General features: G+C 41.8%; 1 protein-coding gene across 1 annotated transcript in view; it reads right to left on the bottom strand.

The window, feature by feature from the left end:
* MCTP1 (multiple C2 and transmembrane domain containing 1) overlaps positions 1 to 27519 on the bottom strand; it is a gene marked incomplete at its 3' end in the record, with an annotated part of 296541 nt that overhangs the window by 78757 nt on the left and 190265 nt on the right. The window contains exons 11-15 of the mRNA XM_082497852.1: positions 24610 to 24712; positions 22394 to 22496; positions 21932 to 22033; positions 21510 to 21584; positions 19533 to 19652 (exon numbers count right to left, since the gene is read on the bottom strand). Coding sequence (XP_082353978.1) covers positions 19533 to 19652; positions 21510 to 21584; positions 21932 to 22033; positions 22394 to 22496; positions 24610 to 24712 — 503 coding nt within the window. The remainder of the gene's footprint in view (positions 1 to 19532; positions 19653 to 21509; positions 21585 to 21931; positions 22034 to 22393; positions 22497 to 24609; positions 24713 to 27519) is intronic.

Below are 27519 nucleotides of genomic sequence, written 5' to 3'. Positions count from 1 at the left end.
TGACATGAGAACGTGCGTTGCTGTGAGGACGTAACAGATTAAAAAAATAAAATTATATTTAAACAATTTTTTTTTCTTTTAGTGTATAGATGGAGAAGCCTCCTTCCCTCACACTATTTCTTTTTCCTTCTGCCTGTAAGAGTACATCCTTCAGTTTGACAGAAGTCGGTCATGATGGGGTCCTCCTGGGTGTCCTGCTTCCCTCCGGGACCCCTGCGCTGGAAAACGACCCCCCATGTCTAACGAGTTACGATAGCAGCATTTGCTATGGAGAGCAGACGCCTTTCCAACCCGGCCACCGACAGGACAAATTGAAGCAGGTCCTTCCAAAACAAGTCAGCTTTGCTCGTTAACCGTGTGGCACTCGCCCAGGCAAAACAAGCGATAAAAAATACTCTCTTCTCAGCTTTTCTAGTGCTCGGGTTCCTGCAACAATTTGAAAGATGAGGAGGTTCACATTTTATGAAAAAAAAAAAACCCAACACCACTCCAGACAAAGAGTGTCTCGGTGTGTGGGGGAACTCAATCTGTGCCTCTCCCCTCTGCGACAAAAACGCCCTCTATTCCCCCCAGAAAGGGGAAGGCTGGAAACCCCCGCGCTGAGAGTCTCCATCCTCTTCTGCTGCTCCGGCGAGTCAAAGGTTAGCTCCCTCCCACCCGCATCGCACTTCGCTCCCCCGAAACGCACAACCAGGCGTCCCGACAGCGCCATGAGGAACCCGTTTGGTCACGGGGGGCTCCCTCAGACGGTCGGCGTTTCCCTTCTCAAATATCCCAGCCCAGCACACAGACAAAGTCATAAACTTGTACAGAACAAGAACCTTGCAGGATTTTTCCCTTGGTTAAAGCCTGCTTGCTGACTCTCAGTAACATTACGTACAACCTCAGTAAAACAGAGCAAACGCCAAGAGTTTTATCCAGCACACCGTGGTCGCGGGTAAGGGTGATAACCAGATCTTCTCCGGTACCACCTCTTAGGGAGAAAAACGATAAACCTGGAGATGTGCGGCGTTAAGTGACATGAGAGCAACTCCGAAGGAAAACAAACTGTCATTTTAAGAGACGGTACGCTATCGCTGGGCTCGGGAAATGGAAGCAGCGATACGACGAAGCCTACACTGAGGCAAACAAAAAAAAAAAAAAAGTTAAACTCCAAAGATAAATTGCGGAACAATTTTCTCTCTGAACAGCCCTGGGTTTAAAAATAATGCCGATATTCCATTTTTTGCTAGTGCACATTTTACAAGCCGAAAAAGCAAGTAACAGCAGCATGGGTACCGGGTCACCTCCCCAGCGCCGCAGCGGCATCGGCGTTCCCCCGGGACGGCCCCATCCTGCGCCGCCGCGGTTCCGGCGGAACGCGGTCACCCACTTCGGCTGGAGGGAGAGCTCCTGGCTCCAGTAAGAGTTGGGTCAAGCCCTCGGTGAGGAGGACGAGCAGAGTTTGTTTATAGTCTTAGCGTTTACCTCACCCAGCAGCTACGGGGGACCACGAGTGCTGTGTATTGTGCAGAACTGAGAAAAAAAAAGTGAGACAGAAATGTGGAATTATGCTCATGTATTAATACCTGACGGACAGTACGGTAAAACACGTAATTACGGGAGAACATTGTACCTCCGGGGTTCCTCGTGAGAGTGATCTGTTGTGCCTTCCTCCACCCGTCCCACAGAAAAAAAAAAAAGATACGTCTTAAGAGAGAAGTGAGTCACAAGGCCAAACAACTTAATGCGTAATCTTGAGGCTACTGTTTTAAGATCACAGATTGTCATCAAAGTCTGGAAATTATGCAAATAGTACTAGCTGCATTTAGAGGTCTGCTCAAGTAAAGACTTCCCGACCTAAATAGTAATTGTGTCTCAGAAAAGGCCGTGATTTTTTGCGTGATGCGAGGGTGCTACCTACAGGCGCGAGTGGAGAATGACATCCAGGGAAGATTAGGAAAAAAGATCCTATTTTTATGAGGAAATAGGACATAACTAGCATTACCACTAAACTAAATCCTTCTTAATTTCAGGCTAAAGAACATATGTTTTACTGATTTTTTTTTAAATCCATAATCTCAAAGATTTTCGGTTAACCCAATTTAATCCTGTATTTTACAACGGTGCTTATATTTTTTCTACACTTTTCTACAGCATTTCCAATATAATGAAAAACAGGCTAGCTTTCCTTTTTAGCCAACAAAATTTAAATAACTTCTACACTCTTTTGACATGCGCATTTCAGACCTATTTTTGTTGACAAGCAGTTTTGGCCATAACTACTGAAAGATCAGATTGAGCGTTCAAATCGGCGCTCGGTCTTGTAAATACATGAATTTGCCAGACAGGAAATATTAGTTACCATATTAAATATATTTCTATCCTATATCTCTTGTATCATCAATGCTTTATTCAATACAGTGCAACCGTATTGACAATTGGGTACAACAGCCCAAATACAACAGTATTTCCAATATTTTTGATATAATGAAGAGATGCTCGGGAATTTCCATGAACCCAAGTGCACGCTTTTTCCTCCCTGCGTCTTTCACGCCTCCGTCTGTTCCCCAAGCAGGTCAGATACGACAAATACCTACGCATATGTGTAAATTTACTCCTGGGGACAGCCCGACTGATTTGAATTGAACTTAATGACACGAATTTAGCAGCAGAGGCTCAGTTTGTTAACTTTTCAGAAGAAGGGTCCCTACGGTGTGCCCACCGCCCTGCGGACACCACTGCAGTCTACCACCAGCAGACAACAGCAGCAGCAGCAGCAGTCCTCTTGCATTTATGATCAGCGAAGATTCAGGAAAGCCATGCAATTCAAAAGTAGTGCATTCTGGCTTTCAAAAAAATTCTGACGTCCTTTTTTTCTCTTTCTTTTTTTTTTTTTTTTTTTTTTTTTTGAGGGGGAAACCGTTTCACAAGTAGTACAAAAACAGAAAAAAAAGAAAAACATTATTAAATGCATTTTATATTACATAACAGACTAAGAACTGAGAATATTTATCCTCCCAGACACAGAATTCAGCACTTCTGCATTTGAAGGCCGTATTTTTATATCCATAGTGATGAAAGGACATCACCTTGTCACAAGTACAATTAGGTACATTTTAATATTGCTGCAATGCCGTGAAAGGGGGAATTTAAAAATGAGTCTTTTTTGTGTCCATTTGTCCAAGTCCTGAATACCTTCCTGGGAGTAAATGTCAAGAGATATTTTTATTTGTATAAAATGATTATGATACTCAAAATTAATAATCTCATGAGCTGAAAAAATGTTTTCTTTTACATTCCGAGTTGAACAAAGCATCTAGATTAAAGTATTTTTCTGAAACAATTAGGAGACATTACTAACTAATTCCAGTATGGCTAGAAACATTATTAGAAAGAAAAAAAAACAAACCAGCATAAGGTCTGCTTAAAATATATCTTGGAGAATAACCAACAGTACTGATGTATGCTACAGAATAAAATAAAAAGTATTTGGTAATGATACATAACTTTTGCTTAAGGACAAAATATACTGATGCTACTAATATTGTTACTGATCTGAGATTCAAATTATTTTGCCAAATATTCAATTATTCATGATTTTTCAGATGAAATTTCAGGAACAGTTGTACCAAAAGGTATCAGCTATTCTTTTTTGTATTTTTAGAAATTGGGAAAAAAATTGTTTACATTATTTTAATGACATTCTACATATAACAATATAATTACATCACAATTAAATGAGCTCAATTCTATTTTAATTAAGAAGATAATCCCGGATCATTTTTTTAATAGAAATGTCTCACTATAATTAATTGTTCAGAGGACATTCAAATGAATGTTGAAGAGAGAACCGCACAAGCTGTAACAGTATATTCCTAACAACTTTGCTCTGAAATTAATATTTAATTAATTCTAAAATACTTTATGCCTCCTATATAGTTGTCTGTAAATTATTTTAAGTTGCCTTTCCCACTGATTAAACTTATGCATATTTTATTCAGTTCTCCCAATTTTTAATTGCATCAGAAAGCTCTGTGAGCACAGTTAGTGGTAATGTTCATGGGGTTGGTAGAGAAACATTAGTAAAGGGAAAGTTCCTACTGGCTTTCTCATTAGGCTAACTAAATTTTAAATCATACGCCCGCATCTTTTTATTAATTACTCGCCTGTGACAAACTAATGTATCAACATATAACCTCATTTCGGTGTCTGCTAATACTTTAGATGCAAAGACAGGTTTTTTTCCCTCATTAGATTCTCTCAATCCGTAGCTGATATTAAAGTCTTCCAAAAAGTGGGGATGGCATGTGTCTACAACGCCCCCCAGTTTTATGGGGGAAGGAAAACAATGGCTTGTTGATTATTGCAAAAATATTTCTGATAAGGGAAAAAATGAAAATTAATCAGTCACATGCAAAGATCATTCTTAATTTTGCTGCATGCATACGCAATACATGCATTTCCAAATCCTAAACTTGATCACTATTCCATAAATCATAACTGATTTCTAATGTGAAGTCATTCTAGTCAAACATTTTTACCCCACCATTGTACTGCACATACGTCCTAACATTCGTTTCTTCTTTGAGTTGCTGCAACATCACGCTGCATGAAGTTCCTACCAGGAAAGCCACTATCGCTTTTTGGCCTTTGTACTTTTCCCCTGAAATGTTCACAAAGTTCTTTGGAACACCAATCAAAACTTAAAAAATAAAATTAAAAACAATTCCTTTATGAAAGCTCGATGGCCTTTGACATCGTTCACTATTTAGAAATCCGTAAAAGAATAGATAACAAATATATGACTCACAAATTATCAATTATGAAAAATAATCTGGGGTAGAACACTGCACTAACGCGAAAAGATGGATTACTTGTCATAAACCAATAAAGCTTTTGTTTGTGAATCCAATATCTCATTTCTCTCCATCGTGTTGGGAAACTTAAAATGATTTTTAAACTGCATTAACTTAAAAAAAAGCAACTATCATATAGGCGAACACTGAAAACACCCCCAGAAATAATCTGTTGGTTTTTTTAACCGACTTGTACTTTGTATTCAACTATCAGTTCTAAAAATCAGAAGTCAGCAGAGAGGAGACCCCTCAGAGGGCACGCCGGCGGCGCTGCACCCGGGCGGCAGGCGGGGGTCCGGGTCCCACCACCCAGACCTCGACGTGGTCGCGAGGAAGTGCCGTATTTGTCACTGCCCGGCAGACGACAGAATTTAATTAGTCTATAACGACGTTTTAGAGCACTCCTCCTGCACGAGAACTCTGCAGGGCTTGGGGTGCGCTCTGCTCTCTGTAACTTGGGGGAGGGGGATATTTGGGGTTTTTAATAGAAGAGATGAGAGAAAGAGCGGATGTCTGCAGAAAATAAAATAAATACCATCCTCGGCGCCGTGCCATCCGCTGTCGAGGGGTTACCTACGGAAAACCCTGGCCGGTGATGCAGCAGAGAATTCATTACGCTCTCTGACTGGCAAACGACAGGATTGCTCCAATCGGGGGATAAACCGAGATGAGATTTATTTCCATCCAGAAGCCACAAACTCCCCGCTCAGCCCTTCCCCTTCTCTGCAAATCGTGAACCGGGTGCTCGTGGCACAACGTTGAGAGACGGGTGCCAGCAGGAGTGCTGCTGAGGGTTACAAAAACAACCGCTACGACTCTTCGTTCTCGTTTAATTGGGGCCGTCTTCTCACATACACCTTTCCCTCCATCCCCGCCAGAATCCACGGCAGTCACCTTGGGCTGACCAACTTTGGTCCGGCCGAGCCCAGACACCCCATTTTAAACCCCACCAGCCACGGTTCTTAACTACCTTGCGCCGCGAGAAACAGTTGAATGATTTAATTAAAATAATTTAATTTAAATTAGGCGTATTAGACGTTGTCAGTGAGGGAGCAGAAGGGCGAGCGCCGCGGTCGGCGGGCGATGGAGCGTACTAAGCAGAGATTCCCCCGTCCAGACCCCGGGTCGGGGATGCGCTCCGGGTGGGAGCGCGCCCGGAGGTGACCGCCTCTGCGCGGGGAGAACGGAGGAGCCGGGCCGTGTGCCGGCGGGATTAACGACTTTGTCACTCACTAATGACAGCTGCCAGATGACTAGAAACCACGTTAAGCCCCCTCGCTTTAACTTTGCTAACCAGCAACATCAGACTCCCGCAACCGGATTGGAGTTTTTTTTCTATCACACGCACCAAAAAAAAAAAGGAAAATAAAAAAGAGGAATAATATGAAGAACGTAGTTTGCGTGTTTGCTGCCTGATCAGAATGCGAGGCAGCGAACAAGCACACAGTCGTAAAAATGAACTTTGATGGAACAAAGCACTCGAGCGATTTGGACCAGCACCATTTGCAAGGGCCGCGCTTTCCCCTCCCGGCAGGACAAAGGTTCCAAACAATATCATTTCTTCCTACCAAACGCTCACCATCAGGAATCTACCAACAAAAGAGAAATTTTATTTAATCATTTTGACACTGTATTCTTCAGGAAAGTGGAAGCTGAGAACAGTAAGGCTCTGCTACATCTGCTGTCAGAAAGGCAAAAAAACCCCCACCCCAACGTTGCAGAAAAAGACCAGAGCAGCCTCTGCCGTGAGCATTCACCGGGTGGGGTGTTGGTCACGGCAAAATACATACATTCGCTTTTGGGAAACTTGTCATTTTGCCATATTCTCCATACAGACAGAAACCTTACTTCTTCAATACTAATTTTAAAGCAAATTCAAAACCAATAGTTGGTGGTAAGGCTGTAATGATTTTTTAATTATTATTATTATTATTTTCTTTTTTTTTTTTTTTTTTAACCTGTGACTCTGATAAGGCCACTTTCGGAAATATCACGGTTACCCAACCCTTTTACGGCTTTAACAAACCCTTACTTCTGCCTCCGGTTCCATACAATGTAGGCTCTATTTGCACCCGTACGGTACCGAATTACAGATAAAGTTACAGCAAATTTGTTTTCTCAGAAAAGCAGTGAGGCCTCACGTCCCCCGAGTAACAACAGCCTCGTCTTTCCCTCAGAAGTAGAACTGGAATAGTTTTCCCCCAGAAACAACCGTTTCTTCCCGCGACAATGGGTCCGTTCTTGGCGGCGGTGAATGGGACAGGGCTCGGTTTGCAGGTGGCGGGGGCGGCCGGCGGGGACGGCCCCGCTGCGGTAGGTGACCCCCCCTGCCGCCGCCGCCACCGCCGCCGGACGGAGCCCTCCACCCCCAGCGAGCGCCGAAGCAGGGCCGGAGCCAGTCCGTAACTGAGAGAGATGCGCCTCGTTCACACCGGTGGAGCCGAGGCAGCTCATAAACACCTGAGCAAAGACATCTGAAAAAGGTTAAAAACCCACAACCCACCCCCAAAGTGAGTCGTGAATGTGAAAGGAACACTGGCGTAGCAACGACCCACCAGCGCACTAAAGTTATTTCCCAAGCGCGGTAGCCAATAGACTGTGAGGAATAAATAACTTTTTAACGTGTTTCACTGGAGTTGCGCTGGGGAATATTAACACCCAGAATTAAAAACGCCATTCAGATTGACGGGACGCTGCAACGCTATGAAGACAGGGACACAGCACAGACACAAAGCTCAAACAAGACATCGCATTAGCTACCTCCTCTTTAAAATAAATCACTCCCCAAGTGTTTCCATGTTTACTTGCTGCAATACTATGATACTCTGCCTAAAAGACGAAAATCAAGCACATTTAGGGAATAAGCATTAAGTGTTGTTAATGTGGCCTTACGCTCTTAATCATTATCTTGGGAAAACTATATTGTGTTTTATATACTAATACTACGACATTTTTATTAACTCATAATCCCTCTGCTAACAGTGGTGCTTTAAGCAAGTAATAATTAAGACGGCAGCAAACATTAAAAATACCTAAGTTAAAATTTTTCAGTCGTGTTAAAGGGATACAGTATATGCTGGTACTAGAGGTTCTTTAAGGGAAAAAAAAAAACAATTAGAATATTGTATACCAAGCAAAAAATAGTCATTCTTTCTTTGTTAAGGAAAACAAGCTTAAATAGCCATTAACAGTTTCCCTAGCAGTACCGATCACTCATCTTCAAAGGAATTAGCTGAATTTAATTATTAAAAATGCACTTCTCCTGGAAATTGAAGAATTTGCCGTTGGAAAATAGAGTTTCAAGTATGCACACCTGTGCCTTCTGCTCTGAGATAAGGAAGAGATTTTCCCTCTCCCTTATAAACGAGCACCAGAAAGCGACAGACCTCCGGAGAGACAGAGCGAGATCAGAAATATCACACCAGCCGACTTTATTAAGAGGAGAATAGTCCAGAAAGGGGCATCTCAAGCGGCGCAGACACCGCGCATTCCTACACTTAAGAACTGAGGAGAAATACAAGGAAATAGCGAAGACTTACGCATTAGTCCTGCCGGGGCTACTACTAACGTAGAGATTTACCTCCAGCTTAACATGTTTACCCCTCAAGTTACGGCTTAGAGGAGACGCACTGATTGCGGAGAATCACGGATATGCATTCATAGTGGCTTCACTTTTTTTTTAATCACAGCTTTCCCGAGTACACAGTGCCAGTTCCTGTAGCGACGAATGCAAAATATGTATTCAGTGTATCAAAGCAGGATTAATTTTATTCCTTTTTGAGCACATTTCTTCGCTACCTTTTTATTTTTTTAATGGGGTTAGGAAGTGTCTGTCTCTGTTCATTAATGAGCAGTGTCTACTTACGGAGGCCAGTCAATTAGAACTGGAACACGGGCACATCTAATCACAGCTACTCTACGGCTGCGGAGAGAAAACCATGTCTCCTATTCAGCGGTGCTGCACGCTAATTGCCCAAGAAGTTCCAATTGCATAATACCAGTTTTAACAGATAACTTTGCAGTCCTAACAATAGCTCCGAGACCAGTGGTCAATCTCAAGTAAACACGCCTAAATTATGCCAATTTTTTGCTTTTGCAAATCAGTGGGTTCTTCGCAGAGTACTTGTATCTCTGGAGAGCAGTTGGCATCCTGTGACTGCAGAGCTCCTGTAATCGTGCTGGCGTTATTCACGGAAATGTACAAACTCCAGCGATCTGCCGTGCGGTCGCAAGTCTATTCGGTATCAGCTGCAGCCATTAGCCTTACAGTTATTAAATTCTTTTTCACTTCAGTAACAATTCTGGTCACAACATTAGTTATCTCTATTGGATAAGTGTTAATACTTATCCTGGAATAAATAGAATCTACCAGTGAAACCAAAATGAATTATGCTTTTGAATTATGTCTCCCTGTTTATTCCAAAGTTATGAGCAGATTTTTGGGATATAAACAGCTATTATTTTTCTTTTGAAAATTAAATAAACTAGGAAAAAAAAAAGAAAAATCTGTTTATACTAAATAAGTGGCTATGAGGTATACAGGCTTTTTATTTCAAGGTCAACAGAAATTCTCCTTTCCTGCAGAAACTAAATCACTCAAGCATGGCCCTTGGTAAAAAAATTAACATTCCACCCATTCTCTGACTGCTTTGTGTATTAAAACGATGTTAAGAGAACATTGTTTCTTGCATTAACACGTAATTAAAAGGATCTTCACAGTGGTTTTTGCTCCTCCTCCTATTGCCACGACCAGTACAAGAAGTCACTGCGCAAGAGAGGCCACTGCAGACACCAGACCTTTACCAGCAACGCGGCTAAGGCTACGCGAGGATTTTCTTCCCAACTTTGCAACCACCAGTTTGGCCCTTAATTAAGAAATTTAAGCAAACATTCTGCCTGGACAGTGATCTGCTCGAGGCAGCCTCTTCCCCCCGCCGCCCCTGGGGCCAGCACCCGGGAGGGAGAGGGGAAAAGCACGTGGAAAGGTCTTTCAGAGAAGCATCATTTTTCTGAAAGAATGGATTTATTCCTAATTCTTCAGGTATGCAAAACAGCCTGGCTGGAAACAGCGTTTACCCTGAGTAAACGATACAATAAAGACCACATTAACAACGTGCTGTATAACTCTTGCCTAATTTAGAAGAAAAAACGCAAAATCCACCACTTGTAAACTTCCCAAGCATTCTCCTGCAACGTCACGCTTCAGCAGTTTGTCCACTTGAAACAAAGACGGTCTACTCGGGATACAGAGGGACACGTTGCCCCGCGCACGGGGCAGCTTCTCGTGCCGCCGCCTTTTCACGCTCCGTCTCAAGGAACTTTCCCTGACTGCGAAAACAACCGTCTGTCCCCGCGCAGCTGTAAACGCCCGCCTCCGCCACAGGACTCTCCCACATCCATCTGCACCGAGTTCAGGTGACAGCAAAGCCCCTTGCATGGGGAGCCCACCTCACACTCAGGAGGAAGGCAGAGGGGCCCCAAGAAAGGGGACAGCAGAAGGACACAGCCCTTTTTCACTTCATCCTCCCACCCTCCCGGGGGGCGCAGACCCATCCTTCGCTCTCCTGCCCGCCCCGCTGGCTTTGGGAATCGGCATCGCCGCCCGCCAGCTATCCCCAAGCGGGGAGCAAGCTTCCCAACTCGCTCGGGCCCAAACCAGACATTTTTTGGAAGGGGGAGCACGCAGCATGTCTCTTTTGCCAAAAATGTGGGATAAAGCTGTGTGTGGCGGACAGTCGCCTTTCAGGAAAAAGGGAAAAAACTTCCCGTGTAACTTCGGCAATGCCTACGTTGGGGTGTTCTTTCTTTTGAGGCTTTATTTACAACACCAATAAACCCAATTACTTTTAGTTATAGAGCACGTGCGGCACTAGTAGAAGCAAAATAAGTTCTAAGCCTTTTTTATATTAACGGCCTGGGTTTCACGTTCTGCAATCAAAACCGGAATTATAAAATTGCACGTTAAACAATATAAGCAGGACAAATATTTTCACGATGCATATCTGAAACATTACGGAGTTACCCTAAGTTTTTTCACTCCAGTAAAATCCAGAATATTGAAAATTACTTGTTTTTTCTTCATTTTTCCACCCAGGCACAGACGCTTACAGTATCCCCTGCCAGCTACGTACCTACTAAAGAGGCGACGACTCCGTAGGGATAAGCACACTGAAGATCCCTTGAGGAACATTAGGAAGAAGCCGGTAGCTCCGTTTCTGAACGGGCTGTCCTTTCTAAGCCTTTTGCACATCATACTTTCAAAAGTTTTGAAAAGTTCCTTCTCCACTTGAGTTTCCTTACATGGGCTTTTCCCGCTAGCGTGTGACATTCCTGGTTATTGCTTCTTTCTCTACGACACTGAAACTTTGGGCAAAACACCACATTGTATTATTTTAGCTGCTGAATGCCCCAGTAAAGGCACTGTGTCCCATAGTCCTTCTACTTCAAAGCAAACCCGTGTAATACCTACCGCTGCTAGAATAAAAAGGAAGTAAAACGCTCTTTGTAACATGATTTTATAATGTGTTGGTTCTCATATGACTCATAACTGAAAGTTGATGAAAAAGTAAGGTATTTTGAAATCCACCCACGCGCACTATTTAAGTAACAAAAGTTTAAATGGCCAAGATTTCCTGCAAGGACTGTGAAATAGCAATTCGAGGAAGCCAACGACGATAAGGTACACAACTACTTTCTCCATCGAACACCGGTACTAAATGCTTATTCCAATTTAATATTGATGCCATCTGAAGTCTTTCAAGCGCAGAGCTTTTTATTCAGGAGAGTTGTGTACGCTGAAGAGGAGTGCGAGCTGGAATACGCGATGCTTCAGCGCAACCCCTCTCCGGCACAGAGCCAGGCTGGGTCCGGCGGGGCCGCCCTGCAGCTCTCCCAGTGCCGGCGGGCAGCCGGGCACCGCCGTCCCCGCGGTCTGCGTGACGGGAAACCTACGCCAGACCCAGACTGCAACTCGCTGCCGAGATTTCCAGCCCCATCACTGCCTTACAACGAAACGTAGGCTCGTCTTTAGAATTCTTTTGGGCGACACTGAAACACCGGATGGTAACTAATAGTTTTGTTAATTTCTACGATTTTCGGTCAACCACATTTTGGCGCATCAGACCTTTTCGTGTACGGAGCTGTAACAGCATTCTAAGAGCTTTGAAAATCAAGTATTTACAGTGCAAAAAGTCGTCCGTTTTCCAAGTCGTGAGAAAAGGCAAACAGGTGGGAAGAATGGCTGGGCAGTGAAGGGAAAAGCCCGAGACTTGGGATACCAACGCTCTGCTCTACTCTGCAATTTCCGTTGGAGAAATCATAACGCCTCTTTACCTCAACTGGTCACGTAAAATAAGGGGAGTATTTCCCCACCACTGCACAGGTGGTTTTTGAGATTGAACACTTTAAAGTTATGAATAACTCAGAATGGAATCTAGGTAAGTACCTAAAATAGATTTGCAGGTAAAATAAACACTGAAGGCAGCAGTTAAAGTGTCTGAAGGCAGAGCTGGTGCCATTTTAGACACCCGGGGGTGGGAACCCCCATCACCTGGATGGTGACGGCAGAAGTGACACCCAACCTGACAGACAGGTGCCCTCCTGGAAGCGCGGCTGGCAGCACGCAGGATGCTCTAGATGCCCTAAAGCACCACCAAGCCAGCACTTAGGCAAGGAATCACACCGATAAACTGGTTTAAGCAAGTATGCATTCGCTCTGTGAAGGAAGTAAAACAAAAGTCATTTTTTTAAAAAAAATCAAAGTAAAATACTACAGGACATTATTACCCGTGTCACTATTACCCAATCTTTCCTTGTATCAGATTTGTAAATGCACAACGCGCCAAACACACGATGTCCCAAAAGTCATGCTAGTGCTGCAGGAGACGTGGGGTGATGACACCAAGTATTTCCACACCAGCGTCGTTCCTCAGTTGCTATCGTTAAGCATAGAGGGATTTTTTTAACCGCTGCTGGTGCGGGTACGCTCTTTAGGTATGAACGGTCACTGGATCCCCATGGCCATATAGACCTGGACCTGGTACGTACCCGTTTCCTGCCTCTCCCACTTTCCCAAACCTGGGACGCGGTACAGCTAAGGGTTGCAGAAAGCCCAAACCCCAACGTATTTTTGCAGCAGTCTCACATCTGCTCTATAGAAAATTAGAAGAGAGGAAACAGGACTCAGATCACTTTTTGTTTTGTCTGCTTTACTTCTGAAAAAACCCAAACCCACAGCAGTCTGGTCTGTGTTCTCTTTCCTGCTGGTGAAGACACAGCTGACAAAGAGCTGAAAGACTCTGGCACGCGTGTGCAACCTGCATCAGAAATGAACCTTGTACCTGGCTTGGCCACCGCCACGCCACTTTACCTCTGCAAATCTCTCTTTTGACAACAGGCAGTTTTGACAGCAACAGGAATTTTTGGAAGGGCTTTTTATTTAGGATGTAAGAAGTTTTTGCAACTATCTTACCAGCACTTCTTCCAATTTCAAATTCTGGACAACAGGCGGCCAAGACAATCTGATGGTCCACTTCACCCAGGTTTAGTAAAAAGCAATTTGAAGTTTTTTCTATGTTATATCCTCAAAAATGGTACCAACAACGGCAAAAAGCTCCTACACATATCTGCAAAATTCTGATTTCTCCTGCAATTACAGTATGAAAAACCAGGAAAATAATTAATAACTAACCCAAGCGCATTCCCACTCCTGACGGTACCATATCAAGTCTCTCCCAAAACATAACCTCTGTCCTTCAGCTTTTAGCAGAAGTTGTTTCTGAGATAAGACAGTAGTGATCATTTCCCTTTATAACAGGGACAAGCTAAGCAAGTTGACAGAATTACTTCACTGTCTCATTTCCTCCTAGGGGCCAGCTCTTTTTTTTCTCCCGTTTCCTTCTCGGTTTCAATTAATTAGCATGACACCACCGCAACTAAATGGTGTACGTGCAAGAGAACTAGCACTTAATCAAAGGCTAGGGACACTATTATGTCATTTTCACACATGAATTGTGTAACGTTAGAAGACAAAGCGAAGGTGAGTTAGACCTGACAAATGACTTGGAAGCAGGGTGAGTCATTTTATCAATATTTCAAAGCCCAAGAAAGAAAAGTATTTTCTGTGTGTATGCACGCACACGTATAGAAAGATTCAGAGGAATGAGATCAGGAATAGAAAGAGCAAGTGCACAGAAAGCTCTAATTTGAGGCCGTACTGAAAAGTACGCGTGTGATCGGGTGAGGGTACTCTGCTTCCAAATGAGAAAGGAAACAAGTTTATTTTATGAGTAACAGTTAAATGTTCAAGCTGGCAATTAAAGTGCTTTACTGAGGCCATTTTGGGATACCAAACACTTTGAAGATTATATATTCCCTCGTATTTCATGTTCAATGTTCCTCTAAGTAAAATATGTGGTTCCCTTTAGTTAGTCAGTTATGAATTGTACTTTAAAGGCAAGGGGACATTTTTGATAATGCACATCTTAAACTTTTCATTAAACTACCAAATTTAAATTCTACCTTTTTGTGCACTCTGACATTTTTGTCTGGCATTTTCATTAATTTTGCGACATACATAAATGTAGCTGAAATGTTAACTGATCAATACTTTGTCTCTCTCATGTAGCACTAGAGCGAAGCTCCCCAAGGACCACGCAGCAGTACAGAAATTAAATGTGTAAAATATCAAATGTTAATGTTAAACACAGCAGCACTTACTGTATAACGACTGAAAAGGCTAAAAGAATTCCAAATGGACAGATGGTAGCACAAATTATCTACAATCACATTTAAAGATTAAAGTTTGTCCCGTAAAATAATTCATTGACTCACATTGAAGTGTGTCCTTTTACTGATAGCTCGGTTGTCCAATTATTTTTGTGCTCATTACAGTGAGAAATGACAGTATTGGAAAAAAAGAGTGTACACTTTTTTCCCCCTACGTTGCACCCACTGACATCTGCAAGAACACAAATGTCTGGTCAAGAAGCTGATGGAAATTAGGCCCAATTTAGTAGACATTTCAGTGCCCACAGTAGATTAATCTGAAGAAAAACCATCCACTTTTGCATACTCTGATAAAGTTCTTCAGCCTGAAGCATACCGTATTAATTACTGAATTAAAAAATATGTAAAAATTAACTGCTAAATAATCCGAAGGTCTGTTTTAAATACAGAAAATCACGTGAATTTACAGCAAAGGGTCTCTCTACGTATTCTGTTCTTTTCCATTGCATTCCCGAGCTGAAGAAGTACAAACACAAACACGTAACACATTTTTAATCAGCCTCTAGACATAACAGGGGTATATGCGATCTAATAAAGCTGTTCTGGAACTGAAACATTAATTTAATACTGTTGCTATACACTTCCTTTATTTAAGAGGAAATAAATATGAAAAAGGAGGAGAGAATATCAAATCTTCTGATGGCTCAAATCCAAAGTCGTATTCTGGCCACATCGACCAACCTATGTTGCATGAGCTATCTACAAGTATCTTTTAATATTTGAAAAATAAAAGCTAATCATACTTCAAGGTCATATTAGAATGAAAATATATATTAAAAAAAAAAAAAAGATCTGGGTTCTTCTGTTGTGAGGCACTGAGGCACAGGGGAAAAAAATGGAGTCAAAAGCTTAAGTCATTCAGGCAAAATCCCCAGTAAGCTTACAAAGTTCAACAGAAACAGGTACAATACTGTTTAGCTGAGGAAACGCATAATCCAGAACACTGAAAACTTAACTTCTAGGTTTCTGTACTTCTAGGTACAGCAAGGGCAACAACGGTCATTGAGCTGGTGCCTTTGGACAGATTTGAGAAAGAAGCGTGCTAAAACTTTAATACCGCATTTCCTTTCCTAAAATGTCCCCAAGAATGTAAAGGTTTGAGACAGCCAAGTTCTGGGGTACGAATAATCAGCAAGCCCCTTCAACCAAACACTTTTAGTCACTTTTAGCCTAACATCGTGACCATCCGAGGAGAATCATAGAATGGTGTAGGTTGGAAAGGACCTTGAAGATCATCGAGTTCCAACCCCCCTACCATAGAATGACTTCAAAAAGAGCTGCAGTGTGGGAAGAGCATAAAGCAGGTAACAGTAGCTCACTCAAGGCTTTCTGTGGGTTTCCAAGAGTAGTCTTCCTTTCCAGACCTCTGATTAATTACAAGTAAACTACTACATTTCTTAAAACCAAGCTAGCCGGCCAGCATTTCTTCACCCGTGGTCTTCTGTAACAGGAGCCCCATCAGAACTTTGGGACATGGGGTGAGGTACGTGACAAGGGCACCAGTAACGGTGACACCTATCGCTGGGGCAAAGGGAGAGCGGAAAAAACAGCCCTCACATGTGCAACTGTGTGAAACGGCTGTAAACCTGTATTGTGCTGTTATCCATCACGGTATGCCTTCAAATCCAAGCGCAAGGAAGAAATGGTTAGTTTAGAAGTTTATTTCTTGCACATTTTTTATTAGTCTGCCTACAGAGCTGGAAACCTCCAGAATGGCCTATTTCTCATCGCCTTTCTGGCACTGACATTTCACTGTGACATTCTCCAACCTCTGGGAGACAACTTCAAGAGGAGATACGATTTGTGTAACAGTGAAGAGATGAAAATGATACATAGAAGTGCAGCTTTTTTATAGAATCTGTTAAATTCCATTGTAACCTTAGTGCAAGCGTAATTCAGCATTACATGTGAACCCCTCTAAGATTTTTCAAGGGCCTGTGATAGCTATGAAACTCCAGAAACTATCCAAATCCAAAGCTTATGACCACGATAGAAGTTCATGTAGATTGACTTAGCCAACAAAAACTTATCAATGTTTTGCCCAACAGAGAGATTATTTGATCCCGGGGCAGAACAGCATCAGGTAGAAGAGCACGGGATGCACTTTGGATGCAGAGCAGGAACACACCTGTGAAGTCACAACCCTGATGCAGACGTAATGTATCCGTAACTACTACCACAACCACCACAGAGCAAAACAAACACTAAAAGGAAACTGAGAAAAGTAGACTTTTGAGAAAAAATATATAAATATATATATGAATATATAAAAAAACATGAACACACTTCTACTGCAATACACTAGAACTACAATAACGATGTATACTAACTATAGATTCTCAGATTCTGTGTTGTACGTATTTCCAACTACTTATTGTGGCACCAATTTTTTTCTGTGATTGGAAACAATTACAATTCAACAGCAACACCATTTTTTACAGGGCCACAGCAGCGTACCACAAGAAAAAAATAATTTCATTTGCCCCAAAGAATAGGATGTCTTTCCATTTCCCTTTCTTCCACCGGTAACAGGTGGGTGTTTCATGCCTGTATTAAAATCAGACTTGAAGAGACGAGTATTTATTAACTGGAGCAGTAATAACAACATGAACATTTGAGTTTCACGGAGAAAAATGCATTTTCCTATGAAATTTTGTTTATTTTAAATTGAAAATTCTTAAACTCAAAAAACCCCCGATCTGTTGGAGTGGGGCCAGAGGAGGCCCCAGAGATGCTGGGAGGGCTGGAGCCCCTCTGCTGGGAGGACAGGCTGGGAGAGGTGGGGGGGTCAGCCTGGAGAAGAGAAGGCTCTGGGGAGACCTCAGAGCTGCTTTCCAGTATCTGAAGAGCACCTACAAGAAAGGGGGAGAGGGACTTTTTACAAGGGCACGTAGTGACAGGATGAGGGGGAATGGCTCCAAACTGGGAGATGGGAGACGGAGATGAGATACCAGGAAGAAATTCTCTCCTGTGCGGGCGGTGAGCCCCTGGCGCAGGGTGCCCCGAGAAGCTGTGGCTGCCCCATCCCTGGAGGTGTTCAAGGCCGGGTTGGACGGGGCTGGGAGCAGCCTGGGCTGGGGGGAGGGGTCCCTGCCCAGAGCAGGGGGGGTCAAAACTAGACGACGTTTGGGGTGTCTTCCAACCTAAACTATTCTGTGATTCTATGAAATAATGACAGGTCATCTTTCTAAAGTGAACAGTAGCAAGTCTATTTAGATTTTTGCACGTAGTGCAGCTATTACAGACGTCAGAAAAGTATAAAAACCCTAAGAATTTGAACAGCACTTTTACCTCCTGTACTCCTGATGAACACTGCAACCAAGGACCAACAGCTTGCTGCCAGCCTTTGACAGGGTGCAGGGGGGTTGAACAAGTCACTTAGTACAAACAGAGCCCTGTTAGAAGAATCACAGAATCATAGAATCGCTGAGGTTGGAAGGGACCTTTAAGATCATGAAGCCCAACCATTAACCTACCCTGACAAAAAAACACTTCTAAATCATGTCCCGGAGTACCACATCTACACTTTTTTTAAACACCTCCAGGGATGGCGAATCCACCCCCTGCCTGGGCAGCCTCTTCCAATGTTTAATAACCCTTTCCGTGAAAAAGTGTTTCCTAATATTCAATCTAAACCTCCCCTGACATAACTTGAACCCATTTCCTCTCGTCCTATCAGTTTTCACCAGGGAGAAGAGGTCAGCCCCCACCTCTCTACACCCTCCTTTCAGGTAGTTGTAGAGGGTGATAAGGTCTCCCCTCAGCCTCCTCTTCTCCAGGCTAAACAAAACTTCCTGCAAAACCACATGATTTAGTGACACACCAAAATACCCCAACTTACTGCTCCAGTCCAGCCAGCTCCAATGTCTGGTTTGATTTCTCCAAATTTGAGGCACCTGAGCTTCAGGCACCCAAATTAGGAGCACTGCGTGTAATTATTCAAAATAACACCAAAACCATTCCCTGTTCATATTTATGGTGGAGAAGCCCATAACTTCAGTATTTCAGCCAACTTCCTAAATTTAGATGTTCCAGAGAGTGTGTCTGTACTTACATTTGTACTCCTGGTGGAAGTCCCTCAGGCTAAAACCAAACCAGGTCTATGGTCTTGTTTGGAGCTCATATGTTTTTGAAAATAAAAATATACTAGTCTGGGAAACACAATGTAATCTATGATTATACTTAGAATTTTCCAAATTTAACAGGAAAATAAAGGTTAATATTAGTGAAGCTAATGCTTATGGAGAAATAGAAGTTTCATTTAAACCACTAAAAATTAATTCAGTAAAAACCAAACCATGACCAGAGCCTTGTATCTAAAAGGTACTACTAGTCTGTTTGCCTTCACGATTTTACAGTTTGTTTTTGTTTTTTTTTTAATTTGTTCTGTGTTTTAAACCAAGAACAATAAATCATAATAAAAAAGCAACTATTTGGTTTCAGAACTTTGTACGTCTAAAAAAGTTCTAGGTGTAACATATATCTATATGTGAAGGCCAAAATAACATGAATTCATGATGTGTAAAAGCATTCATGAAATATTCAAATAAGTTTTTGAGTAAATATAGAATATACAAGGGGGCTAAACAAAATTTAACAGAAGTAACGTATGAGAAGCTCAAGATACATCATCAGATTTCACTGACTGTATTGGAGTTGTATCACTTGTTTATGTTATTTGCATAATTGTAAAGTAAAAAAACCCCACTACCTTGTTTGTGTGACATTTTAAACTTTCTTTTTTTTAAAAAAAAGTGAATAAACATGATTTGCATTATCTTCATAATGCAAAGTTTTAAATTAAAAAAAAATAAATAATCAGAAACCTTCACATCAACGCTCTATTATCGCTCAGTCTAGAACACAAACACATCAGGGTGATTATCAGTAATACAAAGACGATCATACCAAAAAAGCAGCAAGACTTCTTGGGGGGGAATCCCAGTCAAAGCAACTGCTAATGTAGTAGGCGGTATTTATGAGCACCATGATGCAATGCTTCGTCCGGATAAAGTTTCTTACCAGTAGCTGTTAGAAAGACGAGAGAATGAAAATATTTCAAAACCCCAAAAGCTTCAGAAGAAGTTCATGCTTACCACATTGTCATTCTCAATTTGGATGAAGACTGAGAAAATAAAATGTTAAGCTCTCTAGCTCACAAATTAAAAAAGACAGTTTAAAAGTTGAGACTTGGAAGAGAGAGAATTTTACTTAGCTGTGTCAATTGATATTTGTTGAATTTAATTCTAAAGACATTGTTGTCTTCATTTCCACAACTGTAGACCAACTCTAAAAAGCCACTTGCAAAATCTGACGAATAATCTTGTTATTAAGATTTCAGAGTTTCATTACGTGGGCCAGGCTTTCTCCATTCTCAATTATTTAGAAAATTCTGGCCTTTCTTAATAAAAAGACGCTGTAGGACACTAACCTGAAACCACGCAAAATTACTGCTCTAATCTAATTCAGATCACCTATAACCTGTTACGTCAAATTTTTCCTTCATTTGTAAAATCCGTCTGCTGTGATGTATTTTGACCAACACATGTTTTTAAGTCTTTATCAAAGCAAGTTTAACTGCATACATTGTGTCTGTATAGCAATGAGGCATAACAGCACTGGGTTTTGATTCAGGAGAATACCCTTAAATCCTACAAAATGGCAATTCACTTGACCAAAAAAAGTGAACAAACCAGTGAATGATTTAACGTATGCACTGAATAGCACAGAAAACACCGGGTAGGTAAGACACATTCACTCTCAGAAAATGTGGCTGTTTTAAGAGGCAACCACGCCAGTCATACATAAAGATTCCTTCCCCCCTGCCCCCACCCCAGCGGTATCGTGGTGTGGTATCTCATGCAAGCTAATTTAAAAAAAAAAATAATAAATAAACCCAAAGCGGCTATTTAGCGTTTACTCTTCCTGCCACCCGCAAAAAGCTCAATGCCATTCTCTGCTATGAAAGTGGGGAGAAGAATTAATCTTGAATAAAAGGCTTTGCTGTTTCTTTGCTGGAACAGCACTGCAAAATGCAGCTTTAGTAACTGCCTCACTCACAACAGTAAAGAAAGAAATATTTTGCCTGTTGAAATCTTTTTAAATGAAATACATGCTACGGCTGATATAAAATTCATCCAGCAGATAATTTAAATTACGCTGAAGTCTATAGGCTTGCAGCAAAATAAAAAACAGTTTTGAGGCCTTTGCCTTTTCACTGCAAACAACAAAAATATTGTTCCTGCAGTCCAACCAAAGGCCCTGTTCTCTCCATGTAAAATACATCATTTGTGGAATACGAAAAACTGAACCAAAAGTAGTTCAAGTGGAGAAAAAGATAAGAAGTGTGTTGAAATATTTTTTACCAAAACACTAAAACCGTGTGTAGCAAAAATATCTAGAGAAAAGAAAAAAAGGGTCCAGACATTCCACACCCACAGGACTCTCCAAAGTAATACAGGGTTTTATTCGGCTTTCAGCTTTGTTTCAGACCTCACTCAATTAACTTATTTAAAATTTGGGTAAAAGAACGCTGAAAGACTCTCCACTCTGCAACAAACGGAGATCTTTCGGGTCAAGGTTAACAGCAAAAATTTATGCAAGACTTAGTTTACGTGCACCTGTGCTATAATCTGATACGTGTGGAACCTGGTGGTTTCAACTGTGTTCTTATTCACGTATTTCATGGAAATTAAGCTGCAATTTATCGAGGAGACACAATAAACCCATGTATTCTGTTTCTGCCTTTTCCGACCTTTCATATTCCTTTGTAAACAGGTAATGAAAATGTTATTCTTTACCCTTAGCGGTGCGATACCAGATATGTGGATGTGCACACTTGATATTAAGGCTTTCGGAAAGGATTAGTATTTCCTTACTCGTTACCTGTTTAGACAGTCTGTTTTCCTCTTCAATGTACTTCTGTTCTTTGGGCCTTAAGGTTCGTATGCTGGCTTTCACCTGCACAGTAAAACGTGTGTCAATATTTCAAGCTCGCTCGCCCCTCATTAATAACGCATGCTTCAATTTGCAGAAATTAGGCAGCCTCGGAGCCGCGGCTGCCAAGCGCCGGCAGACGGGGGTCGGCAGAGGCAGGAGCTGCTGCTCCTTCCCGCAGCATCCACCGCCGCCGCCGCTGCCGCGACAAAAAGCGAGGGTGCGCCAGGCAGGGGCAGGAGAGTATTCCGTGGTACGCGTCGAGGTTTAGAGAAAATGAGGAATGACAGAAATTCTCTACAAATCAGGAACAAAAGCTTTCATGAAACTGAACTCTTTAGCAGTACAAAAAAGCCAAAGTTAAGACTTACAGCATTAAAAATCACATCTATTTCAAGATAGATGACCCCCTTTGTTGGCCCTGTCAGCTGCTTGTTTTTCAAGACGTAGGCTTTCTGTTCACCATTTTGAATCTGCAGGAAAAGGACATGACAGCCGTCTGTCTCGCGGTCTCCGCTGAATACCCCCCCGGCGACCCCTGACCCGCGGCTGCTGAAACTGACAGAGAACCCAAAACAACTGTGGCAAGTCTGACAAGTACCTGTTCATTACCAGGACCGAGTCTGTCAGGAAAAATTAACTATCATGGGATTCAACATGGCCGTGAATTGAGTATGTTAAAATTTTAGTGTTCTTATTACAGACCTTGGTTGAGAAATGACAGACACAGAGCTGCAAATCTTTTTTTTTTTTTCTTTTTTTTTTTTTTTCTTTTTTCCCCCCCTTCAGCAGGAAAAAAATACAGAGCGGTATGTCAGGTGAATGGAACTTACAGACAGCAACGGTATAGCAACTTTGCCTAGGAAGTCAGCACTCCGATCGCGATCTTCGTCATAAACTGTCACTTCAAGCACCGAGTGGATGTCTTTAATATTGCTACAAAGGGAGAAGCACACACAGAAGAGAGGAGAAGTCACCTACACCAGCGGGTACCAAGGACAAAAGCGTTAAAGGTTAGCAAAAACAGATTTTTCCCAAGCTGCGGCAGAGAACAGAACTTAAGTAGATGAGGCATCCCTCTGTGCCACCGAGACGCTTCCTGAGGGCGGCAGCCATCGCTCCCCCTCGCCGCGAGGTTTTCCCGGCAGAAGTTTTCCGAAGGATTGTTGCTTTAAATCCCCCACCTGGGGTTTGGGGCGCAGGAGCCGCGGGGAGAGTCAGCGCCGAGCCGCGCTGGGGACAGACAGCCGCAGGACCGAGAGCCTCTACCGACCACCCCGCGCGCGCCGCTCTCCTGGCCGCAACCCGTACTGCCAACGCTGCGAAAGCTGTAGGTTTGGCAACAAAAATAATTACGAGCTGCACAAGCGCATCCTCGCACTGAGGACAGGCTCTTCCATTCTAAAATCCGTGCCTGATTGCAAATACACAGCAGTCATTAGCGCAAATTAGGAACAAGCAGTACGGAACGATGCATTTTTCAGCTACTACTGCTTTTTGCCTGTGAGCTATTAAACACTCCACCGCCACGTACAACAAATGTCACTGTACACTGCAAACTCTCAAGTGAAAAATTCACATTCCGTATTCAGAGAGAAACACAGAACTGTTTGAGAGAACTCATCTTTGGTGAAACGGCTGATGCAGGAAATAGGAATTCAAGCAAAGCAGTTTAACTTCAGTAAAATAAATGTCTCCAGACGAAACTGGATTGTTAGCCCAAAATTAATTAACAAATCTGAGGATAAATAAAATAGTCAATGCAAATACACATAGAAGAGCGGTGAAAACTCTCCTTGAAGGCCTTTTGAGTTTGTCTATTTGATTCCTGATTAGTCTTTTGTCACTACAAAACCAGGCAATTCCTTATGCAGGGAACACTGTCGAGCAGCAGAAGTTGATTAGTTATTGGCTGTATTGGTACATAATTAAAAAGAAACTACCGAAGAATTTAGCGTGGTTTTGCAGATACATAAACGGGGACTATGTTAATAAGCTAATGAGAAGTACAACTGTTGTGAGATTTTTTTCCTTTTGTTCTGAGTTCATTCCTGAAAGCTCAGGGCAGGGCAGGAAAAGCTATGGATGCCAAATATATGAATGAAAAACTTAGAGGGGAAAAAGAAAATGAAAATCAGACTGTGCTCAGAGACCAAGGGCAAAACATAGTATTCTCATTTATGGTAAAGTGAAGTAAGAGTACGCAAAGCTACAGCTTCTACTGGTTTTGCAGTGGATTGTTAGTTGATTTCAGCAGAAGAGAAACCCGCAACTGATCAGTTTTCTACTCATCGGTGTCACACTGCAGTCAGACAGAGAGGAGCGGGGTGAAAAAGAAGGCAACTGAGCAAGGCAAATAACAGTCACCTTTTGTTTGTGGAAGACTTTTTGCTATTTTGTCAGAGTGTTTTACTGCGTTCAAAATAACAGAAGGATAAAAATCCTCAACCACATCACTTCCCAATGTTTAAGACTGCATTTTACCCAAGAGCAGCCTCGTACCAGTGTGACAGTAGATGGTGGTGTGAGGAGCGCAGTTGGTAAATGGAAAGAACAAGCGGAAAGTATCTGATCACAATTCAGAGAAGTACGAATGCACTTAAAACTCCTTCCTTTATGTAGTTATCTAACGTTTATTAAAGTTATCGACCACGTTTTACTGAAGGTCATAATCAAAATATCCTTTTCTCCACCCAAAACTTCACGGCCAAATCAGTGTGATGGATTTGAAACTCTCACTGAAGCTAGCAGGGGTCTGGAGTGTTTCGCATTATTCATACCTGGTTTCCAGGAAACAGACCTTGCTTTTTTACCTTTAAAATGGTACCTCTTCTCTAATTTTTTATCATCTTTTTAATCCTCAAAAAATTATTCAGCTCTTTGGTTTAGAAATATCAGTATGTCATCACTATCTTTCTTCAGAACCAGCAGTAGGTGTCTTCGACTCATACACACATTGCCTTCGACCCTCTCCACCCCTAAAAAACCCCACCACCAACTACCCCAAACCCCAAGCCCCTCCAAACACTCACAAAATCCAAACACCTACAATGTGAAGACTTTGTTCCATTCTGGGTTGAGGTTCTTGTAGACGGTATGTGTCAGCAGTCGGTCGTTGTTCAATTCAACCACACAAAACGGGTCACTTTTACCTATAAGAGAAAATTTGGAACAAAACTTATGAACTAAGAAAACCCATCATAAGCAAGGTTTAAATAAAAATTATTTTTTTTTCCCCTTTCCTAAGCTGCATTGTAAATCTCTCAGGAATTAATTCAGGGAAGTCCTATGGTCTGCATTATATTCAAGATGAACGTAACAGGCTGTTCATCTCCATAATCTATTAACATTCTTCACTAAAAGAACATCTTTTTTGTCTTTAAAAAAAAGAGAAAAGAAAAGAAAAAAATCCCCATACAGACTTTTCTGATGAAAAAACAGCATGTTCCTAAAAGGTGCCAAGCACCCTTCTGAGACAGCTAAGAGAACTTTACTTTAATGGTGCCAATCCCACATTGACTGTAATGATAACATAATTAGAGCATTTTGATATGTAGGAAATGTATTATTCCATACTATTTGTAATAACATAGCACCTATGATACTTATCCAAAGATTACTATGCCCTACGTGTTTCACGCTGCACAAATCCTCTCCCCAAAATCAAAAAGCCTTAAAGACAGTCTCAGATAAAAGCCTAACACCAGAGAAAACGGGCAAGTACAATTAAACAATGAGACGATATCAGCTGGAATGATGGGCTGTAGTCTCAGCACAGCAGAAGCTCAAACGTGGTTGAGATTTTTGTATACATTAAAGCACAATGAAATAGCTTTGCATATATTTACAAGAAGGTCCCTCAGCATGAAGGCCACCACAGGAGAAAGTATGAAGATGCCGCTTTGAAAATGTAGTATGTAGATAATGGAAGCAGTATCCTACGCTGGATACGGAAGTTATATTTTTTTAATCTAAAGAAAAAGAATGGGGAAAGGAAGTATATGTGGGGGTGCCCCTGAATGTGAAATAAGCCGCTCATAGCCAACGACGGCAGGCGAGGCGTGCAAAGAGCAAGAAAAAACACATGAAACTTATACTAAGCTTTTTCTTATATATCCACGAGGCCAAAGTTTGTATTTGGAAAGCAGAAGAAGGAAAGTAGACATCCAAATCTCGTGCTTAACAACAGTTTGCTTGTGGAAAAAAGGAGCTCTCTGAAGAGGGATGAAGCCAACGAAGGGAAGATTGATATCTCCAGGTTTCAGGGCAACCCTGAAATTTCCTGGAAGGGTTAGAAGGTGTTGCGAGGAAGATCCGAGGAACAGCTATGATGGAAGGAGCAGTAATGAAAACATGAGGGGCATGGTGCGAAGACAGTTGCAATAAAGAGGCAATAAAGGGAAGAAATCATAGTGTGGAGTAAATTACTTAACTCATATTTCAAATTATGACAGTAATGACAACCGCTATAAACGCTGGCCAAGACAGAGAGATGCTATCCCTCCTACCTATTTTGATTTCCTCCAGTAATTGAAGAGAACAACCTTTGCCTTTGGCACAGAATACAAGTGTATGCGTTATGTTCACGTAAGGCTGCAAATAAATAAGCAGAAAGCTGTAGAACAAATTGCTGCTCGCAGAACCCAAGGGAACTTTGCCCGATGGAACTTAACAACTGAGTTGCATACTCCAGAGCGGCTCGTTCTTGTTTTCTTTGCACAGCAAAGTGTTTGAAAGTTATTGAGTGTTGGCACTGGCCTTCCACAATCAAATCTAGCTCACTAAGCAATTGTATTTCACAATGTCTTCAATAACTCCGTAATGCTTTGTCATGCATTACAAAAAGCCATAAATTGAGTAGCTCAATGGGGCTACATTAATGATATTAGGGAGGCATGTAATTTGTTTCGTACCTTATACAAACGACAATGAAATCAATATTTAGACAAAGCTGTCCAGGGGTCACATCTCCCAAACTGCAGTATTGATTCAGACTACATCAGAGGTTAATGTGCATATTATTAACTTTAATGATAAAGAACAATTGTTTTAAACACATTGTGAATTACAGTTAAGAGTTGATGTTTACGTTCTCAAGAAAACGACACACCGCTGAATCTTTCCCATTAAACTTGAAAAAGGATTAACTCATTAGTCAGCAGAGATGGATATATCACATATCTCAATGTTCCCCTGCCCCACAAGCCTAAAAAGTGGTAAGAAACTTAAACAATTCATATTTATTTAAGTTCTTTAGGTTTCAGTATTTGAAAGAGAAACACCCAGAGGATAATTAAAATAACAAGGCAGAACTGAGACAGCAGGTGAGCTAGGTCACATTACTTTATCTCCTTTTCTAAAGTATCATCTTCATATTTGCATATGATGGTACAATGCGATTTGTGCTTACTAATCATATACAGACACAGGAAAATATGCTGCAGTGTCTAAAAGCCATCTTCTGTAAACAAAGAGAAGGTATTTACTACGTTCATTTATTTTCTGCATCTGTTGACATGCACTTTTTTAATGACTCTCCTTATAGATTTACATGGATACCAATCCACTTAAGAAAGCTAAATAATATGTAACATCAATCGCAGAGGTCCTTGATCAAACCAAACGGTTTACAGAAATGAAAAAATCCCCCTCTCACACTCAACATTTCACGTCTCCTGCCCCCACAACTTGAAAAAAGTTTGAGACCAAATTTGAGAAAAGTAAATATTGTGAAATGGTACAAGGGAAGGCCCAAACATCGCGGCTGAGAAGTAGAAGTTTCCCAGCTATGAACGTGTCTACTAAGGAATACTGGTTTTTACCATATGAGGAGGCTATGAAGTTCCCATATGCAAAGCCCTCCACCATCGCCTATGGGCACTTCTTCCATATGTTAAACACTCATAACCAAGCTGGGTATCTGAAAGGCAACGCTCCTCGCTGACGTGCTAAACATATG

The sequence above is a fragment of the Vanellus vanellus genome, assembly GCF_965231255.1.
Source record: "Vanellus vanellus genome assembly, chromosome: Z".
Taxonomy (NCBI): Eukaryota; Metazoa; Chordata; class Aves; order Charadriiformes; family Charadriidae; genus Vanellus; species Vanellus vanellus.
This window is presented reverse-complemented; position numbering and strand designations above follow the sequence as displayed.